This window comes from Kogia breviceps, chromosome 5, assembly GCF_026419965.1.
Source record: "Kogia breviceps isolate mKogBre1 chromosome 5, mKogBre1 haplotype 1, whole genome shotgun sequence".
Lineage (NCBI taxonomy): Eukaryota > Metazoa > Chordata > Mammalia > Artiodactyla > Physeteridae > Kogia > Kogia breviceps.
This window is the reverse complement of record NC_081314.1, coordinates 69,145,497-69,170,310: the sequence shown is the minus strand read 5'-3', so window position 1 is coordinate 69,170,310 and position 24,814 is coordinate 69,145,497. Positions and strand designations below refer to the sequence as shown.

At 42.4% G+C, this 24,814-nt stretch overlaps 1 protein-coding gene across 8 annotated transcripts in view; it reads left to right on the top strand.

Annotated features, from left to right (window-relative positions):
• DGKG (diacylglycerol kinase gamma) overlaps positions 1 to 24,814 on the top strand; it is a 216,003-nt gene that overhangs the window by 22,722 nt on the left and 168,467 nt on the right. For all 8 annotated transcript variants that reach the window (XM_067034176.1, XM_059063714.2, XM_067034174.1 and 5 more), the window contains one exon: positions 16,431 to 16,743. In XM_067034176.1, coding sequence (XP_066890277.1) covers positions 16,677 to 16,743 — 67 coding nt within the window. In that variant the 5' untranslated portion in view covers positions 16,431 to 16,676. The remainder of the gene's footprint in view (positions 1 to 16,430; positions 16,744 to 24,814) is intronic.

The following is a 24,814-nucleotide window of genomic DNA, read 5'->3' as shown; positions in this document are numbered from 1 at the left end:
GCCCGTGCCCCGCAATGAGAAGCCTGCACACTGCAACAAAGAGTAGCCCCCTCTCACTGCAACCAGAGAAAGCCCGTGCGCAGCAACAAAGACCCAACACAACCAAAAATAAATAAATAAATAAATAAAATAAATAAATTTCTAAAACAAAAAAAAGATATTACATAGTTATTGACTGTATTCCCCACACTGTACATAGCAATATATATATATGATTATTTTGTGTAGCTGATCTCTTAAGTTTAAATGCATTTTAACAAACCTATGTTTTTACTCACTACCACTATGTTTACTGTTTTTGACATATTTTACATATTTTTGTTTTGTGTATCACTTAACTACTTTTTGCTGATATAGGTGACTTTACTACTTTTGTCTTTTAACATTTCTGCTAGCTCTCTACATGGTTGATTTATTGCCTTTACTGTATATTTGCCTTTACTGATGAGTTTTTCTTTTCATAATCTTCATGTTTCTAGTTGTGGCCTTTTCCTTTTCACTTAGAGAAGTCTAACATTTCTTGTAAAGTTGGTTTAGTGGTGCTGAACTCTTTTAGCTTTTGCTTGTCTGTAAAACTTTAGATCTCCCCATCAATTCTGAATGAAAGCCTTGCCGGGTAGAGTATTCTTGGCTTTAGGTTTTTACCTGTCACCACTTTAAATATATCATACCACTCCCTTCTGCCTGCAGAGTTTCTGCTAAGAAGTCAACTGATAGCCTTATGGAAATTCTTTTGTATGTAACTCATTGCTTTCTCCTTGTTGCTTTTAATAGTCTCTCTTTATCTTTAATTTTTGCCATTTTAATTGCAGTATGTCTTAGTGTGGTCCTCTTAGGGTTGATCTTTTTTGGGACTCTCTGTGCTGCCTGGACTTGGATGTCTGTTTCCCTTCCCAAGTTAAGGAAGTTTTCAGCTATTATGCCTTCAATTATGTTCTCTACCCCTTTCGGTCTCTCTTCTCCTTCTGGGACCCTTATAATGTGAATGTTAGTACATCTGATGTTGTCCAAAATCTCGTAAACTGTCCTCATTTCTTTTTATTCTTCTTTCTGTTCAGCTTCAGTGATTTCCACTAACCTGTCTCATCTAATCTACTGTTGATTCCTTCTGTGTATTTTTCATTTCAGTTATTGTGTTCTTCACCTCTGTTTGGTTCTTCTTTATATTTTCTAACTCTTTTTATTAAAAACTTCCCACTCTGTTCATCCATTCTTCCCCCAAATTCTTTGAACATCTTTACTCTCATTACCTTGAACTCTCTATTGGGTAGATTGCCTTTCTCCACTTCACTTTGTTCTTCTTCTGGGGTTTTAACTTGTTCCTTTGTTTTGAACGTACTCCTTTGTTGCCTCATTTTGCCTAATTTGCTGTTTTTATTTCTATGAGTCTGGTATTTGTTATGTTTCCCAACCTTGGAGAAGTGGCCTTTTGTAGGAGACATCCTGTGTGTCCTAGCAGCTCACTCCCCTCTGGTCACCAGAACTATATGCTCTAGGGGTGCCCCCTGTGTGGGCTGCATGGGTCCTTCTGTTGTGGCGGGATGACTAATGGGTGGTCTGGTTGGCATGGCCAGCTCCCCATCCAGCTGCTTGCCAGGCCCTGCCTTGTGCAGAGGCTGCTGTTCACTGGTGGGTGGGGCTGGGTCATGAGGCTGCTGGCTTGGAGCCCTGGGATTTCCCAGGGCTAGTGCTGGCCTACTGTTGGGTGGAGCTGAGTTCTGGAATAAGTAACTGTGGGTCCCAGATCTGGTGTTGGCCTGCTGGTGGGCATGGCCAGTTCTTGACACGGCTGACCGTGGGGTCCGAGGTGTCCCAAATCTGGTGTCAACCCACTGGTGGGTGGGGCTGGTTCCTCAGGTGGCTGGCTGAGAGACCCAGGGTGTCCCAGAGCTAGTGGTGGCTTACTCTGCCCACTGGTGGGCAGGGCTGGGGCCCAGTGGGCCCAGTGCTGGCCTTCTGATGGGTGGACTGTGTCCTGGTATGGCAGGCTGCAGGGCTGCAGTGCTCCTGGGGCTGGTGCCTGCCCACTGGTGGGTGAGGCAAGGTCCTGGGGCCAGTGCTAGCCCACTAGTAGGTAGAGCTGGGTCCTTGGGCTAGTGCTGGCCCACTGGTGTTCAGGGCCAGGTCCTGGGCCCTCTAGTGGACAGAGGCAGTCCTGGGACAGTTGTGGGCTCAGGGGGTCTTAAGGCAGCAGGCCTGCTCATGATTGGGGCTGTATATCTCCCCAGCTGGTTGCATCTCAGTACTGGGACTGAAAAGCTGGTGGGTGGGACTGGGTCCTAGCACTAATAAGGTAGAGGGAGGATTCCAAAATGGCCCTTGCCAGCGCCAGTGTCCATGTGGTAGAACAAGCCCCCCAGAATGGCTCTCACCAGTGTCTATGTCCCTAGGGTGAGCTCCAGTTGCCTCCTGCCTCTCCAGGAGGCTCTCTAAGATCAGTAAGTGGGTTTTACCCAGGCTTCTTTCAAATTACTGCTTCTGCCCTGGGTTCCAGGGCAGGTGAGATTTTGTGTGCACCCTTTAAGAGTGGAGTCTCTATTTCCCACAGTCCTCTGGATCTCCCAAAAGTAAGCCCCGACACCTTCAAAGCCAAATGTTCTGGGGGCTCATCTTCTCAGTGCAGGATGCCCCAGGCTGGGGAGCCTGATGTGGGGCTCAGACTACTCGCTCCCTGGGGAGAACCTCTGCGATTGTAATTATCCTCTCATTTGTGGGTCACACACTGAGGGGTATGAGTCTTGACCATACCGCATCTCTGTCCCTCCTACCTGTCTCATTGTGGTTCCCTCTCCATATATTTAGTTGTAGAAGATGTTTTCTGCTAGTCTTCTGTTTTTTCTCATCGATAGTTGCTCTGTAAATAGTTGTAATTTTGGTGTGCCCATGGGAGGAGGTGAGTTCAGGGTCTTCCTACTCCACTGTCTTGACCACTACCTCAAAAATTCGTAGTTACTTTCTTAAGATAAACTTACAGAAGTAAAATTACACAGAAATGTACATTTCGAAGCTATTGATATATAGTGTTATTTTGGCTAATTTACTTCAATACCAGCAGTGTAGGAGAGTTTCTATTTCATTGCTTTCTTAGCAACAAGGATGTTCCCTATTTTAAAATTGGTAACAATTTGATAAGGTGGCCATAATGCCTTATTATTGTTTCTATCCAATGAAGTATGATTTAAATGAGTATAAAAACAAATGACATTTCCCAGCCTAAAATAATGGTACCAGATACTGTGTGGCAAGAGCAAAGATTTAGATTTTGTGCTTTTACTCAAATCAGAATATTTTTAAATTATTACAAATATGTTTGTATTTTCCTGATGATTATCTAATGCCAAGTGCTGTCATATGATTTCATTGCCCCTTTTATCTTTGTGTCACATGGCATAATGGTGAAGAACCACCCCCAGAGTTAGATTATCTGGACTTGAATCCTGTATTTATCACTTCATAGCTGCATGACCTAGGACAAGTTACTTAACTCTCTGTTCTTTAGTTTCCTCATCTTTAAAATGGGCATATTTGTATCTTTAGGGTTGTTAGGAGTAGTTAACCAGATAAGTCATGTAAATTGCTTAGGACAGTCTGGCATGTTGTAAAGGTTAACCATTATTAATAAGGTGTTTTTCAAATTGGGGGCTAGACACCTCTGAGGTGGAGGGGGCCATCCAGGGACATATTGTCAGGGGTCAGAATAAGGTGTAGCCATCTCTGTTGGGTGCTGTTGTCCATGGTGCTGAATCATAGTTATGTAATTCCCCAAAGGACATTTCTGCTCTATAGAGTTGGTGGAAGAAGAGGCACATGACCGCCCAGAGTCTTCTATAAACTAAATCCTGGGTTCCTGAAATGAGCCAGAAAATTGATCCTCAGGCAGTCTGTAATCTAGAGATAGTATTAATAATTTTCCCAGGTCTGAAAGCCAGCACAGATGCTGGGGAAAGTATGGGCTTTGCATCAGGCAGACATGGGTTTCAATAATGGCTTAGCTGCCTGCAAAGAGTCTGATCCTGGATACATTAGCATGATAATTCCTTGAAAGATTATTTTGAGGATTATATTAATGTGGAGAAGGCAGTAGATTCTCAATAAATAGCAGCTATTCTTCAGAGTGTTATGGGAATCAGGAAGTGGGGAGAAGGAAAAGGAAAGGAGAATTAGAGAATGGAGATGGAGGGGTAGAAGAGGAGGGAGGGGAGGGAGAACACAAGGGCTTCATCAGGTGGAGAATGCTCACAGGCCAGCTCACCACAAGCTCCTCCTGGCCCACAGGAACTTTCCAAGCTTAATGCGGTTTCACACACTTCTAAACTTGAGCGTTGTCTCTGTGGTGTGGTTTTGTCGTGGTTATTGTTAACACACCCACAAGCACACACCACACCACTGCCACCACAATACCTGATATTTTTATAGTGCTGTCTTTTTCTACTTCTGCCTGAGCCCCATACTCATATCTTGAGGTGTCTCTTCTGTGACTATTCCATTCCTGACACAGGGATGCTCTGTGGCATGAATAGGGCTGTCATTTTCTCACCCTCTCAGGCTTTTCTGTTTGTTGGGTTTTGCCCTTCACTTTTTGGTAGGAAACTCCTTTTATCCGCTCTGTGCCCTCTCAAGATGATATATTCGGTACAATATGTGATAGGAGGAGTATGAAACATAGATCCAGTTTGTAAAGAAAGGAAAATTCCCCAGGGAATATAAATCATATCATGAGAATTTTAGGAGCTCGGCTGGATGACAGACATCTGACAATCATGGGGCTCTGGCTTCCCAATAATGTTTTCCTGCCTTGGGAAAGTGGAACTGACTTGAGAGATCCAGAATCTGTCTGCTTTAGGGCCCCCTTAAGGAGAAGGAATAGCTCCAAATAGTCCAAGCTTCTCTTCTTCTTTCTGTCCCTTACATTAATGTAAAGCAGTGCTTATAAACCCTGGCATGCATCAGAATCCCCAGGGCTCTATAAAACACAAATTTCTGGCCCACCCTGAATTTCTGTAGATCTGGGGTGGGTTCTGAGAATTTGCTTTTCTTACATGGTCCCAGTTGATGCCAATACTGCTGGTGTGAGTGCCACACTTTAAGAACCACTGATAGGGGGCTTCCCTGGTGGCACAGTGGTTGAGAATCTGCCTGCCAATGCAGGGGACACGGGTTCGAGCCCTGGTCTGGGAGGATCCCACATGCTGCAGAGCAACTGCGCCCGTGAGCCACAACTACTGAGCCTGCGCGTCCAGAGCCTGTGCTCCTCAACAAGAGAGGCCGTGACAGTGAGAGGCCCGCACACCGCGATGAAGAGTGGCCCCCGCTCGCCACAACTAGAGAAAGTCCTTGCACAGACACGAAGACCCAACACAGCCAAAAATAAATTTTTTTAATGCATTCAATAAGTATAAAAATAAAATTTCTTAAAAAAAACACAGATAGGAAATTTTACTTGCTATGATACTCATAAAACATTATACAAATAATTCCCGTAACAACCCTGTGAAACATGTACTACTACTATTATTATACCCATTTAGAGATGAAGAACACTGGCTTAATGTCACATACTAGTAAGTGGTGGAGCCAAGGTTTGAATTCTGTTTTAATTCCAATGCCAGACTGGTGTGTGGTGCTTTGGGAAGAAGGCTCCCTGACCCTGGATGTGAGTCATTTTCCCCAGGCATTAGTTTTGTGAAGGAGGCCTCCTCTCATGCTCTTATCCCTACATCAGCCCCTCAGCTCTGGAGTCCAGAATCAGACCTTGGTCCTGATGTTTATAGCCCACTTCTTTAGCATTTCCACTGTAGCGTGCCCCTAATGGCAGAGCCAAGTGAACACTCTCCCACATTTTTGAGAGCAAAGGTGGCCCCAGGGCAAGAACTTTATTTTTTTCCAAAGTCTCATGTTTTACCTCAAACTTCCTGAATATTTTGCATTCTATGCCATTCTCTGTTCATGTTTAATATAATGTAGATGTTTTTCCCCTCAAATAATATTGGCTTTCCAGGTACATGCCATGGTTTTTCCTCTGGCTTCTAATTTACCTTCCAGTTTGAGGATGAGGATTTAGGCTCTCCATAGTTGATTTATTGATGGTATCAGCACTTAGCACAGGACCTGGCACTTAGGTACTCAATAGGTATTCATCCAGAGGTGTTATGGTGAAAGAAAGACCATGGGCTTTGGAACTAAACAGACTTGAGTTCAAATACCAGTTCTGTCACTTACTGATGGGTGAACTTAAGAGAATCACTCTGGGGCTGTTTTTGCAGCTGTAAAATGGGCATCAAAATACCTTCCTCTCAGGGGTTGGTGACTATTACAGATGCAGTGTGCAAAGCACCAGATGTGTAGTCAATAAATGAAGTTTGCTGCTATGGCTTCTATTTTAATGACTTGTAGAACAGGTGAACAAATAAGTGAATGAATGAGCCCACTTGAGCTGTGATGGCCCTGGGATTTAAACATTCCTCAGTCTGACACTGCCTGCCTGTACCAAAGGCAGCCCCTCAAGTAGCAGGTCTCAGCTTCTCCCAGGAGACTGCATGCCTCTCTTGGCTACCAGTCCCCTGCACCTGGGCAGCTCTGTTCGGCCTGACATTTTCATACCTCCGCCAGAACAGGGCTTCTCATGTTCACTCTGAGACCACTAATGAGATGCAGAATCCTCAAATGCAAGTCCTCTCTGAATTCTTATGGGTAGCACACAAATCCAAGACTTCTATTTTTATGTTTGTGTAAGGACTTATATACTGGTAATTTACTAAATGAGTTATTAGGGATTACTCATATTTGCTATTCATGAAATCAAATTAGATCATTACCAAGTTCTCCAGAGGCTCTAACTGGGTTATCTGTGAAGTCAAGCTGCTTCTAAATGTTCAGCAACTACTGGCTCCTCACTCAGCCAGATGGTTCGAGAATCCTGTGACCTGGGGGAAAGTCATGTTGTTATCATTGCAGTGTCAGACTTGTTTTGAGTTGGTTGTGGTGTTCAGCTACTGCTATTCTTGCTTTTTAATTAGAAATGGTAGTTCATTTAACTTCATCATTATCACATTAGTTTGTGGAGGATATTTGGTTAACCTGACAGCGTGCAGTGATACATGTTTGCATCAAAGGTATTTTAGGCCTATAATTTTCCAGTTACTAGATTTTAAGACATAAGCAAGCTGCAGTTCAAGCATGAATCATGCATACTCTCTTGATAAACAGATACATATGTAATCTGAACCCAAACATGCTTCTTTAGTTGTTTTGGTTATTTATGACTGCATAACTAACTATCCTGAAGCGTAGTGGCTCAACCGTTATTTTATTATTCTGCATGATTCTGTGCATCCAGAACTTGGGCAGGGCTCAGTGGCGACAGCTTATCTCCACTCCACATCATGTCTACTAAAGCTGTAAAATGCAAAGTGTCTTCATGTCCGGCATCACAGCTAGAGTGGCTTACATGACTGCATGCTGGCTGGATGGCTTGACTGAGATCTCACCACAGGGGCTTCAGGTGTCATCATCAGCTGGGTTGCTCTGTCTACATGGTTTCTCTGTGATCTCTCCAGCAAGGTGGCTGAACTCCTGACATGGCAGTCCAGTGCTTCCAAGAGCACAAAAGTGGAAGCTGTCAGGCTTAGGCCTAACACTGCCACAACATCACTTCTACTGCAAGTTAAAGCAAGTCACAGGCACAGCCCAGACTCAAGGGGTAGAGAATAAAAAGGACATGAATATCAGGAGGCATGAACCATCAATGTAATAGACTATGACAAAAGTGACAGTTCATTGATGAATTCAAGCAAGTTAACCCCTAACATACTGTAAGTTAAGCCTAATAAAGTGACTATTATAAGTTTATAGATTATAGTTATAAATTTATGGGTAATTACTTTAATATTAAAATATATACACCAATTCATGTTTTTTATTATAAGTGACGCAGAACTAATATTATCAATTTTACGTCAACTAATGTCTTTTGTTCCTCTCCAGTTCTTTGTTAGCACCCAGTTCTTTTTCTATTGGGAAGTGCAAACAGGTGTGGTAGGACTTTTGCTCCATGCAAATAGTCTCAGTCAAAAAAAGTTGAGAACCACTTTTCTAGTGGTCAAGAAATGAACCCAAGAAATGAAACCTTAGAAATGGTCAGCTCTAATAACTAGAGCTACAAAGTGGGCAGAACACTGTTTTCACCCTGAAGGAGTTCAGTCTCACAGGAAAGAGTGGGCAAGTACACTGCAGTGTGGTGAGTGCCGCAATGGAGAAAAGCCCAAGGAGCTATTGGATAGCAGAGGAGATATGTCCAGCCCCGTCCAAGCAATTAAAGGGAGTTTCTTAGAGTAGGTGATACTTGAACTGAACTCCAAAAGCTGAGTAGGAGTTGCAGAGTTGAAGAAGGATCAACAAGAGCAAAAGCCCAGAGATGGTACATTTATCAAGATGTGACTTGTCACGAGTCTGGGAAGACAGAGGGGTTCTAGTTTTTAGTGATTCTTCCCTTTAAAAAATATACTCATTACGGTCTTGTTATAAACAAGACACATATAAACAAGCTCCCCCAATCTGATGCTATGTTCATAAATTAATGTTTTTATGCAAGCAAAGAGGAGATGAAGAGGTGTTTGTTCCTGGATAATTGGCGATGGCTGATTCATTGGAATGAATAGAGAGACCTGGGGTGCAATTCAATACCTATTGAATTTGCCATCTTCCTTCTGACTTGTGATTTCCATGCCAGCATCTGTACAGAACAAATAGGATTTGATCCAGTATATGAAATTGCAGAGCTAGAAAATGTGTTCAAAACCATGACTCCCACCCCCTCATTTTTAGACAAGGAAACTGAGGCCAGGGGAGCTGAAGCAAGTGCTAAGAGTGGCATAGCTATAGGGACGTAAAACACTCTTCTCCCACCCAAGCCTGACAATATCCAATCTGAGTGTTATTTAGAAGATCCTATTACATTTTTTTCTGTCAGCAAAGATGTTCAGGGTGGTAATAAGAAGATTATTGGCACTGCAAAGAGCCTCCAAGAGGGAAGTGATAAGATAGGCTGCTGAAAGAGAAATGCCAAGAGATGTCAGCTGGAGCAAGCCCTCTTGTGCAGTAGCCTTCATCTCTATCAAAGAGAGAAACCAGAGGGGACTGTCACATGGGAGCATGGTCAGCAGTTACCATCTGGAGAGTCAGCCAGTGTTTCCTGATGGAAATTAAGAATGGTGCAGTTTCACTAAGCTATTTACGAAAACAAGTGGCAGATCCGATTTGGCCTATAGGCAATAGGCCCCTGGTTTAAATAATAGCCTGGGGGTGATTATGGTATATACTCCCAAACAGCAAAGCAATTTTTTTAAGCCCAGGTTTTCTACATGTTGTCAGCCTATAGTTAACAAATAAGAAGACATGCAAAATAATTATCCTTTGGCCTAAGAAGAGGCTTTCTCAAAGTACCCATAGTATTTGGTGTCATAGTAATTCGTAGCACTGTTTGAAAATCTGCCAGTTTTCTTAAATAACAGAAGTAGGTTTATATAAGTCTTACCTACATTTAAGTTGCTATAATAGAAAACAAAATACCTGTTATGTGCCTTCCATAAATGCATCCAGTAAATGGAGAAATAAACTGGGATAAAAGCTGTTTTGAGTTACATTTGAAAAGGAAAAAAATTTATTATTAATACACTTGTTATTCAATCTTGAATGTGTACATTTTAAAAAAACAAACCTTATGCCACACCTTCAAGTTATGTAAAGTTTATTGAAACATTTCAGACAAACTTCAAAAATATGAATAAAAACACTGAATTATGTTTATTCTAAAAAATAAAAGAATGGTGCAGTTTCACTAAAAATAGAACTACCATATGATCCAGTAATCCCACTGCTGGGCATATATGTGGAGAAAGCCATAATTCGAAAAGACACAGGCACCCCAATGTTCATTGCAGTACTATTTACAATAGCCAGGACATGGAAGTAACCTAGATGGCCATCAACAGAGAAATGGATAAAGAAGGTGTGGTACATACGATGGACTATTACTCAGCCATAAAAAAGAATGCAATAATGCCATTTGCAGCAACATGGATGGACCTAGAGATTATCATACTAACTGAAGTAAGTCAGACAAATAAAGACAAATATCATATGATATCACTTATTTTGTGGAATCTTTAAAAAAAATGGTACAAATGAACTTATTTACAAAACAGAAACAGACTCACAGACTTAGAAAACAAACTTAATGGTTACCAAAGGGGAAACATGGGGGTAGGGATAAATTATGAGTTTGGGATTAACAAATACAACTACTATATATGAAATAATCAACAACAACCTACTGTATAGCACAGGGAACTTTACTCAATAGTCTGTAATAACCTATATGGGAAAAGAATCTGAAGAAGAATGGATATATGTATATGTATAAATGAATCACTTTGCTGTACACCTGAAACTAACACAACGTTGTAAATCAATATACTCTAATATAAAATAAAATTTAAAAAAAGAATGGTGCAGTTTCTTCCACTATGAAGCCAAGCACTGAGCTGCAATGGAACAGCAATGATAAGAATAGGAGTATTTGTTTAGTTATTGCAACATATATACCTCTTTACCTTGTTACTCCTCCTCAACTTCAGGAATCTTTCCACCTGCCCTGTGCCTGCTACAGACACAGTAACTAGCCCCACAGTTCCCTGTATATATCTGTACCACTCCTCTTACCAGCTGTGTGTTAATTATCTGTTCAGGTGTCTGTCTCCCACATGGGACTGTCAGCTACTACAACAGGAAAATATAGACAATGTATGTGTTCTATGGGAATGCAGCTGGGAGAACAGCTTGGTTTGTTCAAAGAGTTCAAAAAAACTATAGTGGGCTTCCCTGGTGGCGCAGTGGTTGAGAGCCCACCTGCCGATGCAGGGAACGCGGGTCCGTGCCCCGGTCCGGGAGGATCCCACGTGCCACGGAGCGGCTGGGCCCGTGAGCCATGGCTGCTGAGCCTGCGCGTCCGGAGCCTGTGCTCCGCAATGGGAGAGGCCACAACGGTGAGAGGCCCCCATACCGCAGAAAAAAACCCAACAAACTATAGTGATCTTTGTATCTGCAGCCAGACATATGAGTAGTGGTTTGTTATGGGAAGGAAGGAGTGAAGGGAATTCCAGGTAGATTAAAGGCATGATGTGTTTGTCAGTCCCTTAACTAATGTTTATGAGGTCCTACCATGTGCCAAATACTTTGCTAGGTGCTAGGATTACACAGTAGGTTGATTTGGCTGTAACGTGAAGCATGTGGAGCAGGTCATTTGAGTAAGGATGGGGAGGTGAGCTGTACCACAGATGAAGAAGGATCTTCTGCAACTGGCTAAAGAACCTGCCTTTAATCCTGGAAGCCAATGGAGGCCTCTGAAGGGTTTTAAGCAGGTAAATGCTGGAGTCAAATTTGGTTCTAAATGAGGAGGATATCTATGAACAGATATGGAGTGATTCATGGGACATTTTGTTAAGTGAAAAAAACAATGTGCAAAAGACAATCTACAATGTGCTACCTTTTGTAGGTAAAGAAGGGGAAATAAGAAAATATCCGTATATGTGCTCAATGATGTGAAAATAAGCAGGAAGTATAAACTAGAAAACATAAGGATGGGGTGGGGAAAAGATGATAAGGAGGGGGATGGGAACAGAGTAAAGGGAATGGGGGAAAGCAAGGCTTCTCTGAAGAAACCTTTTTATATAGTTCTGACTTTTGAAACCATACTAAAAAAGAATCAGTGGGAATGGAGGAAAACACTACAGTGAAATACAAACAGGAATGAATGGGAGTGGGAAAGAACTAACTTAAGTAACTTTTGAAAATAGTCCTTTGAGGATATGCACAATGAAGACAAAGGAACTATAAATAAATCTTGAACTCTGTTTTTCACAGAGATGTGGCTAGCACTTCCGAAACTACTTTCTGTATATTTTAGGGTTGAGAAAATAAGCACATTGTAGGTAATGGAAACAGAGTTTGTTGGAGAAGGGAGTTTAACAATATGGAACAACAGAGTGTATGAGTATGAATTTGGGGTTTTTAACATAGATGCATGGATGGATGGATGGATGGATGGATGGATGGATGGATGGATGGGTGGACAGGAAGATAGATAAATAGCCAGAGATGAGATATGTGTGTACATGTGAATATATTTCCTAGCTCTGTCCCTGACAGGGCCTAGAAGTAGTGACACCCCAGTAACAATGAGCATACCTAGTACCCAAACCTTGATTTCAAAAACCATTCTCCACTAGAAAGAATCAGGGATCTTTGGGAAAATGACTGATTTCAGGACAGTACTGAGGAAGAAAAAGATTATCCTGAAATATTTTGTAGTACCAGAAAATAAAGGTGTGATCAGAGAGTGATAGGAATATGTCTAAAGAACAAGGAATCACCTTGAATGAGCTTGCTCTGGCCAAATCTGGGACAATTTGAAAGTCAAAACAAATAACGATGGTAATGGATTATAAGCTGTTGAATAAAGTAAGAATCCATGAATATAAGTAAATATATATTATATGTAAAAGTAACACACATTTATACTTATGTATTTATTATGTATAGTTATATAAACATTTTATATATTTATAGTATATGTAGTATTTATAGCATAAAGAAAGTATAGTATAGTATAAAGAAATAAAGAAGGGAAAACTCTCCCTCACAGTAGAATCCCAACTAATATAGAAGGGAGGATGGAATTAGAAATTCACTATCATAGTAATAATTAATCCAGGAAAGAATCATCAGTGGGTGCTAAAACTAGTGGATAAAAGTTTGATGAGTAATTACAAAATTACAGCCACCTGAAGCAGGATGAGATCAAGTTCCTAAATCTATGTTACAGCACAAAGCACCCAAATGCTGTCAGCTGATTGTCATATTGCTAAGTGTTGTATTTGCAATAGGATGATAACAATAATTATTTATTGAGTGTCCATTGTGTGATAGGCATTATGCTAGGTGCGGTTTGGGGGGGTTTTTGCATATATTAACTCACTCAATCCTAATACTAACTCAGATTTTTTTATTAGTTATTCCCATCTTTAAGATGAGGAAACCAAGATTCAAGAAATGAAAAAATTGTTTAAAGTCAAATAGTTATATAAGAGGCAGAGTCAGGACTCAAATCCCCTGCCTTCTGACTTCAAGTGGTATTCTGTGGTATTCTATCATGCTGTGTGTCTCTGGGTCCTCTTAGAGTTCTGAGCTTCTGAAAGTGTGCAGAATGATAAGATCAGAGAGGCATTTTTAAACAAAAGCATTGGGGGGTTCCTTCTTTATCTTCACCATATTTACTAAGCATCTTGCCTCATATTTCTTGTCTAAAAATAGGGAAGGCAATGCTTAATTTACATGGTTGTTATGAGGACTAAATTAGATAATATATGTAAGGCATAGAGCACAGTATAAAATGTGTCTGGCAGCAATGTTAATACCAGTTTCAATGCTGAATTCCCTTGTATGGTAGAAAATGTTTCTAAAGGTCCTGCTTTTGGACTGAATTGATAATGAAAGGCCAGATCATAAAGAGCTTTGTGTATCATGAAAAGAAGATTACCTTTTATTGTATAGGCAATAGAAACCACTGAAGAATTTTATTACTGGGAAAGATGTGATTTCGTTGGCAATTTAGAACAGACCAAGGGGGAAGAACACAAAACCCAAGGCAGGCAGACCAGCAGGAGGCTGTCGTCAGAGACCAGGCAGATGAGGGTCTGAGTTAACAAGCCACCTGGCATCATGGAGAGGAGGGAAAACACAATGGACAGTCACACTCCCAGACTGGTGTCTGGGTTTGGCAGGAGAGAAAGGGTGAGGAGCTTAGGTTCAGCCTCAGGCCTCTGGCCTGAGTATTGGCTCTTCTTGGGCATGACCAGAATACAGAGGAAGGGCAGGTTGGGGGCATGGAAAGGTGCTGGTTCAGGGTAGTTTGGGACATAGAAGGGAGTCACAGTAGACAGTTGGATATGCAGATCTGGATTGAAGGGAGAGTGCAGGGTTGGAGCAGCATGCCTGGGAGTCATTGAAGCTATGGAAGTGGATGAGATCCCTGAGGGAAAGGGTGCAATGTGAGGAGATGGCTGAGGATAGGATTGTGGAAACACCCAGTATTTAACAATGGCAAAAGAAAAAGTGGAATGAGACTGAGGAGGAACACTTACAAAGATAAAAGAGTTTCCAGGGGGTTGTTTTCTGCAAAGGCCAAGGCTGCATAGAGAGCAAATAAAGCAAAGAAGGCCTGAAAGGTGCCTGTTGGATTTGACAACTGGGTTACTGGTTTTGACCTTAAAAATAAAACAGCCAGTTATTTTACAGCAAAAATGGGTTTATTTGGGAATAGCAGAGGAATTGCAATTCAGAACAAGCAAGCTATAGCAAATGCCATAGCAAGTCCAAAAAACAAAGAGGAATGTTATTTTATAGGAAAAAAGGAGGAAGTTGGGAGGGGATGTTTTGAATAAAAGTCAATTGGACAAAGGTGAGAGCTCAGGGTAATGACAGTTACTCATTGGTTGAATTGCTAGGGTAGTAGATTTCTTCTAGGCATGCAATGTACACCTTTTCCTGTTGGGGCCTGTAATTGATGATTCTTTCCTGTTGATGAGTCTTCTGTTGGGGTCTATAATTGACAGTTCCTCCTGCAATTGACATCAGTATTACTGTGTGAGAGCTTCCCCTTTTGGCCTCCTGCCTCCATCTTAGTGAGGTTTCCCTTTATTAAGTTTCACACTGGACATTGGCAAGAGCAGGTGCTAAGAAGCAGATTCCAGTTGGCCAGTGGATTAAGAAGAGAATGACATTTTTTTTCCCCCTGTGGCATGTGGGATCCTATTTCTCCTACCAGAGATTGAACCCTCACCCCCTGCAGTGGAAGCCCAAGTTTTTTTTTTTTTTTTTTTTTTTTTGCAGTACCCGGGCCTCTCACTGTTGTGGCCTCTCCCGTTGCGGAGCACAGGCTCTGGACGTGCAGGCTCAGTGGCCGTGGCTCACGGGCCTATACGCTCCGCAGCATGTGGGATCTTCCCAGACCAGGGCACGAACCTGTGTCCCCTGCATCAGCAGGTGGGCTCTCAACCACTGCGCCACCAGGGAAGCCCAAGCGCCAAGTCTTAACCACTGGACTGCCAGGGAAGCCCCAAGAATTAGACCTTTCAAGGAGAGAAACTAGAATTTGGATGCTCCCGAAGATGTAGGCATCTCACTCCCTTGCCATGCATTTCCTCCTACTGTTAGAGTGCTGACTGATGGAAGGTCTTCCTTATAGAGGATCTCCTTCCAGCATTTTCCCTCAGCTCTAGTTCAGCCCTCAAGGTCCACACCAACCAAGTCTATTTGCCACTGCAGAGAACTGTCCAGATCTGCCACCCCTCCACCATTCCTCATATTCTTCAGACTCCCAGACTTGCCTTCAAGTCTCTCTATGATGGATTCTCTTTTATTAAAACTGGGCTTGTTTTTTGGTAACATTGGTCTTTATTCCTTATCCTATGAGGTTGATGACTTTTCAACATTTTTTTAACCTCAACCTAGAATAAGAAATACACTTTATATTATGATAGGTGTATACATGTATGTATAACTGAAAGGAGATGCACTCTTATTTTCAATTCCATCTCATTCCATTGCATTCTATGCTATTGTATTATGTGTTTTTAGAATAGCACACCCCATTAATTTCACAACTCATTAAACTGATATAATGACTGATGGTAGGACTGATAGAGCCACCATGCTAGGAGGGGCTCAAAGGAAAAGATGCTAAGTTTTTGTCTGAATCCACCCCCTCCCTCCCTCTCTCAGGCTCTCCACAATGGAGCCAGCAGGCCTTCCCTTTAATCATGTTTTTATGGTTCTGAGAGGAAAGGAAACTGCTTCAGTCACTAGGATGTTAGCCAGCCTTGAGGGGAGTGGTATTTGAATTTCCAGAGTGACTCAATGACTCATAAAAGGAAGGTAAGCAGCTCTAATAGTGGAATTTAGAAATCAGTGGAGGAGAGACTGGCTTACCTTTCAAATCATGCCACATGAGCTACTGTCTTGTACTTACTCATGAGACACCTATAGCCTGAGGCATTTTCATGACTAGAGGATGCCCTTAGGTGGCCCTACTACCACCTCTCATGAGACATTTTAAATTTTCCAGAGTTTGGGAGTATGGCTACCTCTTCATACAGATCACTTAACCCCCACTCCAGCCAGACAGCTGTCTGGACTTGTGCTTCTCTGGTCTGTATCTCCTCTTCCAAATTCCCTCAGGTGGCTTCCCCCCAACCTTGAGAACCATTGCCTCCTATAGAGCTTTCAGCAAAGAACATTTGGGGTTTTTTTTTTCTTTACAAGAAAAGATGTATCCTAACATTCTCATTCCCAATGTCTTTTCTACTCCTGCCCAGGAAAAGGAAGGATTTCTGAATTTACTGTGACTACAGATAGAAGGATGTTGCCTTAGGAATAGCAGAGGTCTTCTCTCAGCTGCTAAACAGTGCCCGCTGCTGCCATAGACACTTGGGTCCTCAAGAAATCTCCTGAAGGACTTGTCCATTGTGTACTTGCAATGAGCCAGGCCCTAGGCTGGGCCTTGGCTACAGCCTGGTGAACAAAACTCTCTCCCTAGCCTCAAGCGCGCACACCCAGGAAAGATGAGTGAAGAACGATGGGTCTCCCTCACTCCAGAAGAATTTGGCCAACTCCAGAAATATGCAGAATGTGAGTAAATGGATTGATGCATCTGGGGTGGGATTTCCTCTTGGTTGGGGAGAGCATTATTGGAGAGCAGAGTAGTATAATCATTGCAAAGCACAGAGAATGAGATCAGCTTATACCTCCTTATAAAAACAGAATTTGTGTCTTTAAACATAAAAACATAATTACCTTTATACTCTATAAATGATACATGCTCACCCTAGAAATTTGGAATATACAGGGAAGGAAAATAAAAAGTAGGTTAAAAATCACAGCTAAACTCTATGAACATTTTGGATGCATCCTGTGCATATTGCTGTACGTGGTTGAGTTCCTGAATATACCTTTTTTCTTTTCAGTCTGCATTTTTCACCTAGTGTAATATTGTAAGAATTTTCTCAGGTCATCAAAACCTCTTTAGAGCAGGACTTTTGAAGGGCTGCAGGCTGCTTGGTTACAATGTTACTCAGTCATTTGCTTTAATATACTCTTGTGTTTGGACCCAATGCCTTCTTTCAGCAAGATACAGAATTCTGATGGGTGTCTCTTTTTCAGCTTTGCTCTGGAAAAGCCTGGGCTTTTGCGTGGAGCTCTCGGTTTCACTAGTTGCACCCAGGAACAGTTTCAGTGCATCAAGCCACAGTGGTGGCGAGGCCCACAGCCGTGCCCCCCGCAGGCCACTCCTAATCCTGACTGGTGACAGGAGTCTGCCCGGGCTGACGGCTGCACTCTGCACACGCACAGTGCCCGTCATGGTTGTGCAACAGCACCGAATTTTGCAGAGCCCTTTGTCTGGCAGAGCCCTCAGCTGCACTGCCAACCCCCCCTCATTGTTCTAACCCTCTCCCTTCACCTTGGTAGTGCTGGTGCTTTTGTAAGTCACTAGGCCTGTAGCGCATTTAACCTGCCCTACAGAGCATGCCCAGATGGTCCTCCAAATGCCCTGTAGGCAGCCTGACCCCTTCCACAGGGCAGGCAGCCCCTCCACTGGCCTGGGAGCTGGGGGCTGGGCTCATGCCAGCTCTGGCTCTTACTCTCTGTGATGTGACAGCCCTAACACCCACCCCACCCTTTAGTCTCCCATCCCCATGGCTGCACGCCCAGCCTCTGTGTCCTCTGAAAGGTTTGGAGTAGATGATCTCTCCCCGTGATCCCCTCAGGCCTAACACCCCATGACTCCACATGATCCCCCTGTAGGGCTACTGGTCCGTCTCTCCTTGGTGACCTGGAGCCCGTGGCCTCTTGTCTGACTGCAGTAGGTTTAGAGAAACTCTGCAGTGTGTTGACAGGGAGCAAGGAATCATCCTCCAGGGTAAACTCCATCTAATTCAGCCTACTCCATAGGTGAGCAAAGTACCAGGCCCTGTCAGGGATGAAAAAGAAGCAGAGAAATAAGGCTTCACCTGAGGAATCTGAATCTTGTTAGGGAGTCAGATATGCACTTGTGATATAAGCAGAGAACAGGCTTAAGACAGCGGGAAACACCTCTGGCAGAGATGGCTAAACGGAGTGCACAAATGAGAAGGGAATTTAGAGCTGGGGGAAACTGATGTGAGTGGCTTAGAACAACAGAAAATCTCTCACAATTCTGGATGCCAGAAGTCCAAAATCAAGTTATTGGTAAACTTGGTTCTTTCTGAGGGCTGTGAGGGAAGGATCTGCACCAGGCCTTTCTCCTTGGCTTAGAGATGACTCTCATCTGTATCTTTCACATGGTACTCTCCCTGTGCACGTGTCTCAGTGTCCAAATTTCCCTTTTTATCAATATATGGACGCAGTCTTCTTTTTTCTTTGTTTATCCTTACTTTTTAAATTTACTTTTTTATTGAAGTATAGTTAATTTACAGTGTTGTGTTAATTTCTGCTGTACAGAAAAATGACTCAGTTATACACATATATACATTCTTTTTGCATTCTTTTCCATTATGGTTTATCCCAGGATGTTGAATATAGTTCCCTGTGCTATACAGTAGGCCCTTGTTATTTATCATTCTATATATAACAATTTGTATCTACTAACCCCAAACTCCCAGTCCATCCCTCCCCCAACCCCCCTTCTCCTTGGCAACCAAAAGTCTGTTCTTAATGTCTGGACACAGTCATTTTGGATTGGACCCACCCTACTCCAGTAAGACCTCATCTTACCAATAATTAATTACCTCTGAAATGACCCTGTTTCCAAATAAGGTCACACTCTGAGGTACCGGGGAATTAGGACTTCAATGTATAAATTTGCAGGGGAAACAACTTAACTCATAACAGAGGATTTAGCTGGATTAACTCTGTGGAGAAAAGAAGTTTAAAATGTGAGTAGTAGATGGTAGGGGGAGGGATAGAAACTGTGGAAGCAAAGGTAATAGGGCACAAAGGGAGAAGGTCTCAATGGGGTGGTAAGGAGAGCTTCTGAGCTAGATGGAGAGAAGCAGCAAGAGGGTGGAGAGGAGGACATGGGAGGGACATGGGTACCAGCAGGCCTTGGGCGCCCCGCATGTCAAGGCATGACATTTGGACTGAGGTGGCAAAATGTAGAGCCATGAATCTGGTGGCTATGTGCAAGTTGGCCTGGATGAGAAAGCTGCCAGGGCAGGGAGGGCAGGCAGGTCCTTTGAATGAAATCTTGTTTGAGCTGAGGCACGGAGCTAAGATGGGGAATGTGGCAATGAACAAATGCTAATGTGTGGGAAATTGCTGTGGAAGTTCCTCACAACTTGTGGAACAAAAGGAAGCCAGCAAAGATACCTCACAGCCTGAGAGTCTGTGGAAAGTGAGGACAGAGGGGTCCAAATGTGGCAAAGCAGTCAAGGAGGGAGGGGTGGAAAGAAACCCGAGTATTTGGTAGGAAATGGCTCCTCTGTGGTCTTTTTTTCCAACGGTAAGCTTTGTCCTTCTCGGACCCCTCCTCATTTTGTCCGTGTCCCAGGACTGGATGAGGTGCTCCAGCACCATTTCTAACAGGAGAGGAAGAGAAGATACAATTCTTGGAAAAATGATTAATCCTCAGAGGAAACCCTGAAAGAGGCACTTCTACCAGTTTTAGACGCATTCTGGCATTCAGTCAGATTGCATTGCCATAGCAACCACTCTTCCATAACCACAAAAACAGTAGCATTACAGTAGTGAAATAACTGAAGTGTACAGCCTGAGAATTGAGAACTTTCTCCAGTGCAGTTCCGGGTGGGAGAGGCCGAGAATTTCAGGACAAGAGGCTTTTTTGTATGTGTTGTTTAAATGTCATAAACCCTGCCACTTCTCTGGAGAGAAACCATGTTAAAATACTCTCAGAGATTAAATATATATTTATTATACATGTATAATCAGCAGTAAACTTAATGTGAATTAAGATTGTAAAGTGCTTGTCAAAAGGATAATGTGATAATTTAAGAATTTTCTGTTACAGAATAAAAACAAGTGTAAAATGTTTGAAAAGCAAAAAGATGAAATTAAAGACACTCGTGATCCTATCTCCCAGTGAAAACCACTAGTATGTTTGTGTATAAATATAAATATCAAACTACACATATACCTACACATATATACATATATGTATATTTAAAAAACAAACATGCTAGGCTATTTTGCATGCCGTTTTCTTCACCCTAACGATATGTTTCAGTTATCTATCGCTATGTCCAAACAACTTCAAAACTTCATAGGTTAAAACAACCATTTTGGTTTTGTTCCCATGGTTCTTTGGCTCGGGCACCCTGCACAGGGCCCAGCAGAATGACTAGTTCCTGCTCCACAGTGTTTGGGGCTGCAGGTGGGATGCCTCACATGACCCAGCATGGCCTGTTCACTCACTCGCTGGTACCTCAGCGCTCCTCCCTGGAGCCTGTTCCTCCAAGTGCTTTCTCATCTCCCAGGGCCTCTCTGTGTGGACTCTCTTGCCAGCAGGGTAGCCTGGACTTTGTACATGTGGCTCAGGGCTCCAAGAGCATAAAAGCAGCAGCAGGCCTTTTTAACACCTGGGCTTAGAGGTGCTAGAACATAACTCTCTCCACATTCTATTGGTCAAAGCAGTCATAGACCTGGCCCAGATTTGATGGGGTGGAGGAATGAACTCCACATCTCATGGGACAGTGACTGACAGCAGTCACTGTCTGGAGACTAGCTAGCCATCTCTGGAGACTAGCTAGCCCGCAATATGTCATGAGGTGTTCCCAAATCATCCAGTACTTTTCAGAAGCATGGTTTTTAGTGGTTACAGATATTTCTTGTGAGTACATGTACATTATTTTATTTAACCAAATCATCAATTGTGATCTTAGGATGTATTAATAGACTCATAGTTTCTAGTAAGGCAAACCGATATCCACCTTCTATCCTACCCTGATCAGACCTTTCTAGAGAACTGAATTTATTTCTGGGCACCACAGTTTCCAGTGGATATGGACAAACCAGACCTTGTTTGAGAAGTGCCAGCAGCATGGAGAGGGGCTTCACAGCCTGGATATGAAAAAAATGGATGAAAATACTATGCATATTTTCTGGAAAGGGGAAGACTCGGGGAAGGGTGAGAGAGAGCTAGCTGTATTAAAATAGCTACAGTGCTCTTGTGGGGAGAAGGTGTAAAGTTAATTTTGAATGGCTTCAAGAAATAGCCCTAGGGCTAATGGGAGGAAAGCATCAGAAGAAAGACTTTAAAGTAAGGAATACTAATGGTATTAGTATTAGTAATGATTCCTAATGGTCAAACCTGTCCAAGATGGAACAGAATGGACCCCAAAGTGACTGAGTTTCCTTTCCCTAGAACTGTCTGGGCAGAGTTGGCTGTGACACTAGAGGGGAGGTTAGAGCATCAGATGTCTGGTTGATTAAATGACCTTCATTAGCCCTATCAGTACTTAGTTTCTATGTTTAAACAGGTTTCTTTTCAGCCTCACAGGGTGTGAGAATGTGGGGATGCCTTCTACTGGCCATCCCCTAACAGCTTCAGAGAGATAATTGGCTTATTGTCCTAATCCTATTATTTGGGGGGAGGGGATTTTTCCAGTTTTTTCCATGATTTATCAAGGACAGAAACTATCATCTTATTCATGAAGGAAAAAAGGGGGGAAAAAACCCAATAAAACATCCATGTTTACTTTTAATTCTCTAAGAAGTGAAACCAAACATTTCCTACATCAGCTAGTTGTTGCTTGATTTTGTAGACTTTTTAAAGCTAGGAGAGATCTTAGCCATGATCAAGTGCAACTACTATCCATTTTACAAATGAGAACACTAAGTTCAGAAGAGCTCAGTGACTTACCCAAGGTCACACAGAAAGTCAGTGGCAGAATAAGAATTAGAACCAATGTTTTCAATTCCCGGTAAATTCAGTTTGCTTCAATTCAGTTTCAATAAATTAAACAGAAAATACTCATTGGAGTTCAACCTTCAACCATACATTGGTAAAGAGAAATAAATATATATATGTTAATTAAATTATAATAGAAAAATATTTTAATAAACATGTGCCAAAGATTTTATTTAACTCATTAATTAGTGGAGGAGCCAGTAAGGCGTTAAAGTTGAGAAGTGAGGTATGGACGGACCCTGGATGGATACAGATCAAATTCATAAATTCCTACTTAGGCAATTTTGTAAACAAACGTAAGGATAAGATTGCTTGGTTAGATACAAAACTGGTTACTGTCTTACAGGACAACAAACCCTAATCTTTTGGGTTATCTGTTCCACCAGACAGTTCTATGCATATCTGCTGGAAAAAAATCTGTAAGTTAATATGTAACTTGATTAAATCTGGTACATCTAATACATTTAATCAATAGTAAACAGTGAGTAGAACTAAGTACATTCACCTAGATAGTCCTTGGGTAGCCTTTATTCCATATGACGTTGAAAAGATATGCTGCCCACTTTTTTTCTTATTTCTAAGTTTTAGGTAATTTTAAAAATAATAGTGACATACAGAGAAATAGAGAAAAAACTGGGGTTTGCTTCAGTGCCCTTCTAAGGCTCTGAGATGGGACCCCCCTCCTCCTTTATGTTTCTGTTCTCTATTTAGTTCTTCACAAAGGAGTCTAAAGTCTCTTTGGCCCAGAGTCCCATCTTCTTCCTTCCATAATCTTTTCATCTTATTTACCACCAACAATCATTCTCCCCTTGAGATAGTGGGAAAGGTGTAGATAAGAAGAAAGAGGACCTAAGGCATGGTTTCGGGGCGGGAAGGTCTCATTTAACCCCCATGCTGGTTCCCAGGTGTTGAATTCCAGCAGGTAATCAGGGTCCTCAGTGCAGGGCAGCCCTGATGCTTTTTTCTCTTGCTGACTTTTTGTACCTGGACAAAAATTTTAAATATATTTTAAAGAGAATGAATCAGCAAATTCTGCTATTCAGAAATATATTCCAGTAGAATCAGATCAAGGCAAAGTTTTTGACTTTAAGATGTAGATAATTTATAGCTCAAAATTCAAACCTGTCAGAGAAAATGTTTAGGGCTGATTGGTAGAACAATGTAAGGCTGTAAGTAAGCTTTGTTGAAACTTTGCTATTTATATTGGCCAGTAGAGTGAGATTTAATCACATGTTCATGGATTCCTGGGCCCGTAAAGGGTCATGTCTAGTTGCTTCCATCGTGAAAGGGATAATCACAGCTGTTTCTCACTCACATCTCTTTTGGTGCAACTGGGCTTCTTTTCATTAGTGATGACTGAGACTCTGCCCACAAGCAGCCACAGAATCTATGGATAGGGAGAGACTTCTTGAAATAATGGCTCTCAAATTTGAACATGCACATGAATCTCCTGGATTCTATTAAAATGCAGATTCTGAATCAGTAGGTCTGGCTTGTTCTGAGATTCTGTGTTTCTGACAAGCTCCCAGGTGATGCTGACACTGCTGGTCCAGGGACCACGTTTTTAGATGCAAGAAGGTAACTATTCCTCCACCTATGACTGATGAGGCCAAATTATTTGGAGGAAAAGTAGGAAATCTTGCTAGCAATGCAAACTTTACTTATACAAATAAGCCATACCAGCCATTCAGGTCATTTATGAGGAATCAGAAAAACTTAGTAGCCCAAAGAGGGTTTTCTTTATCAGCCAGAATTCCCTCTGCTTCAACATAAGGTATTTTTCTCTTATTCTATATGTAACACTGTGGCAGAGCCGTCACTTCCACGGGTTTCCCCGAGAAGTTAGCTTGGTGGGCCCCAGTGGTCCTCAGCCTTGGCTGCACACTGGAAATACCTGGGAGACTTTGAACGGTTGCAATGTCCTGCCCTCATACTCCCCCATCCCTGGACCATTTAATCATAATCCGTAGGCGTGAGACCCAGGCATCAGTAGTGTTTAAAGCTCCCCAGGTGATTCCAACAGGCAGCCGAGATTGAGAATGACTGGTCTACCTTTTCTCCCTATGCCCCTGGGAATATAGGACATATGGGACAAGCATGACAAGCCCAATCCCTGTTCTAGCCCTCATTTATTCCGTAAATTTTTATTGAACATTGATTTTATGACAGGCAGTGGACTACATGCTGAGGATAAGCAGAGAACAGGAAAAGAAGGCTAACTGGGACACTGTTTTGGTGCTTATGATGCTGGACTTCTTATACATGCTTCCCACATTCCACCGCAGGGCCCGACTCCTCCTGGCTGCAAACGTGGGTCTTCTGAAGCAGTGCTGCAGGCCTGGCAGCTCTGTTCTGACACCATCCTCCAACTTTCTAGGACCCTTGGAAAACCCCATTCTTACTTTTGTGCATCTCACTGTGTTCTTGACTCCCTGAGTACTTAGAAAACTTATTCATACATCCCAGCCTTCACTGGAAAAAGGAAAATCTAGGGTTTTTTTCCCCTTCATGTGCCAACTTTCCCTTCTCCCTCTCTCTGTGTCTTTCCCTCCGTGGGTTGAGAGTCATTTATGATCTTCCCAATCTGTGGAATATGTTCCTCTAGGCTCAGCATCATGGTTTTTTTCTGTGTTGTGACAGGCAGTCCTTACTAGTCAGCCACAGATACACAGGAATGTTGCTTAAGGTCTGCTCATGAAAAGTGAGGTCCATGGACCTGCATAATTGGTGTCACCTAAGCTCTTCCTTGAAATGCGGAATCTCAGGCCATGATCCAGACTTACTGAATTAGAATCTGCA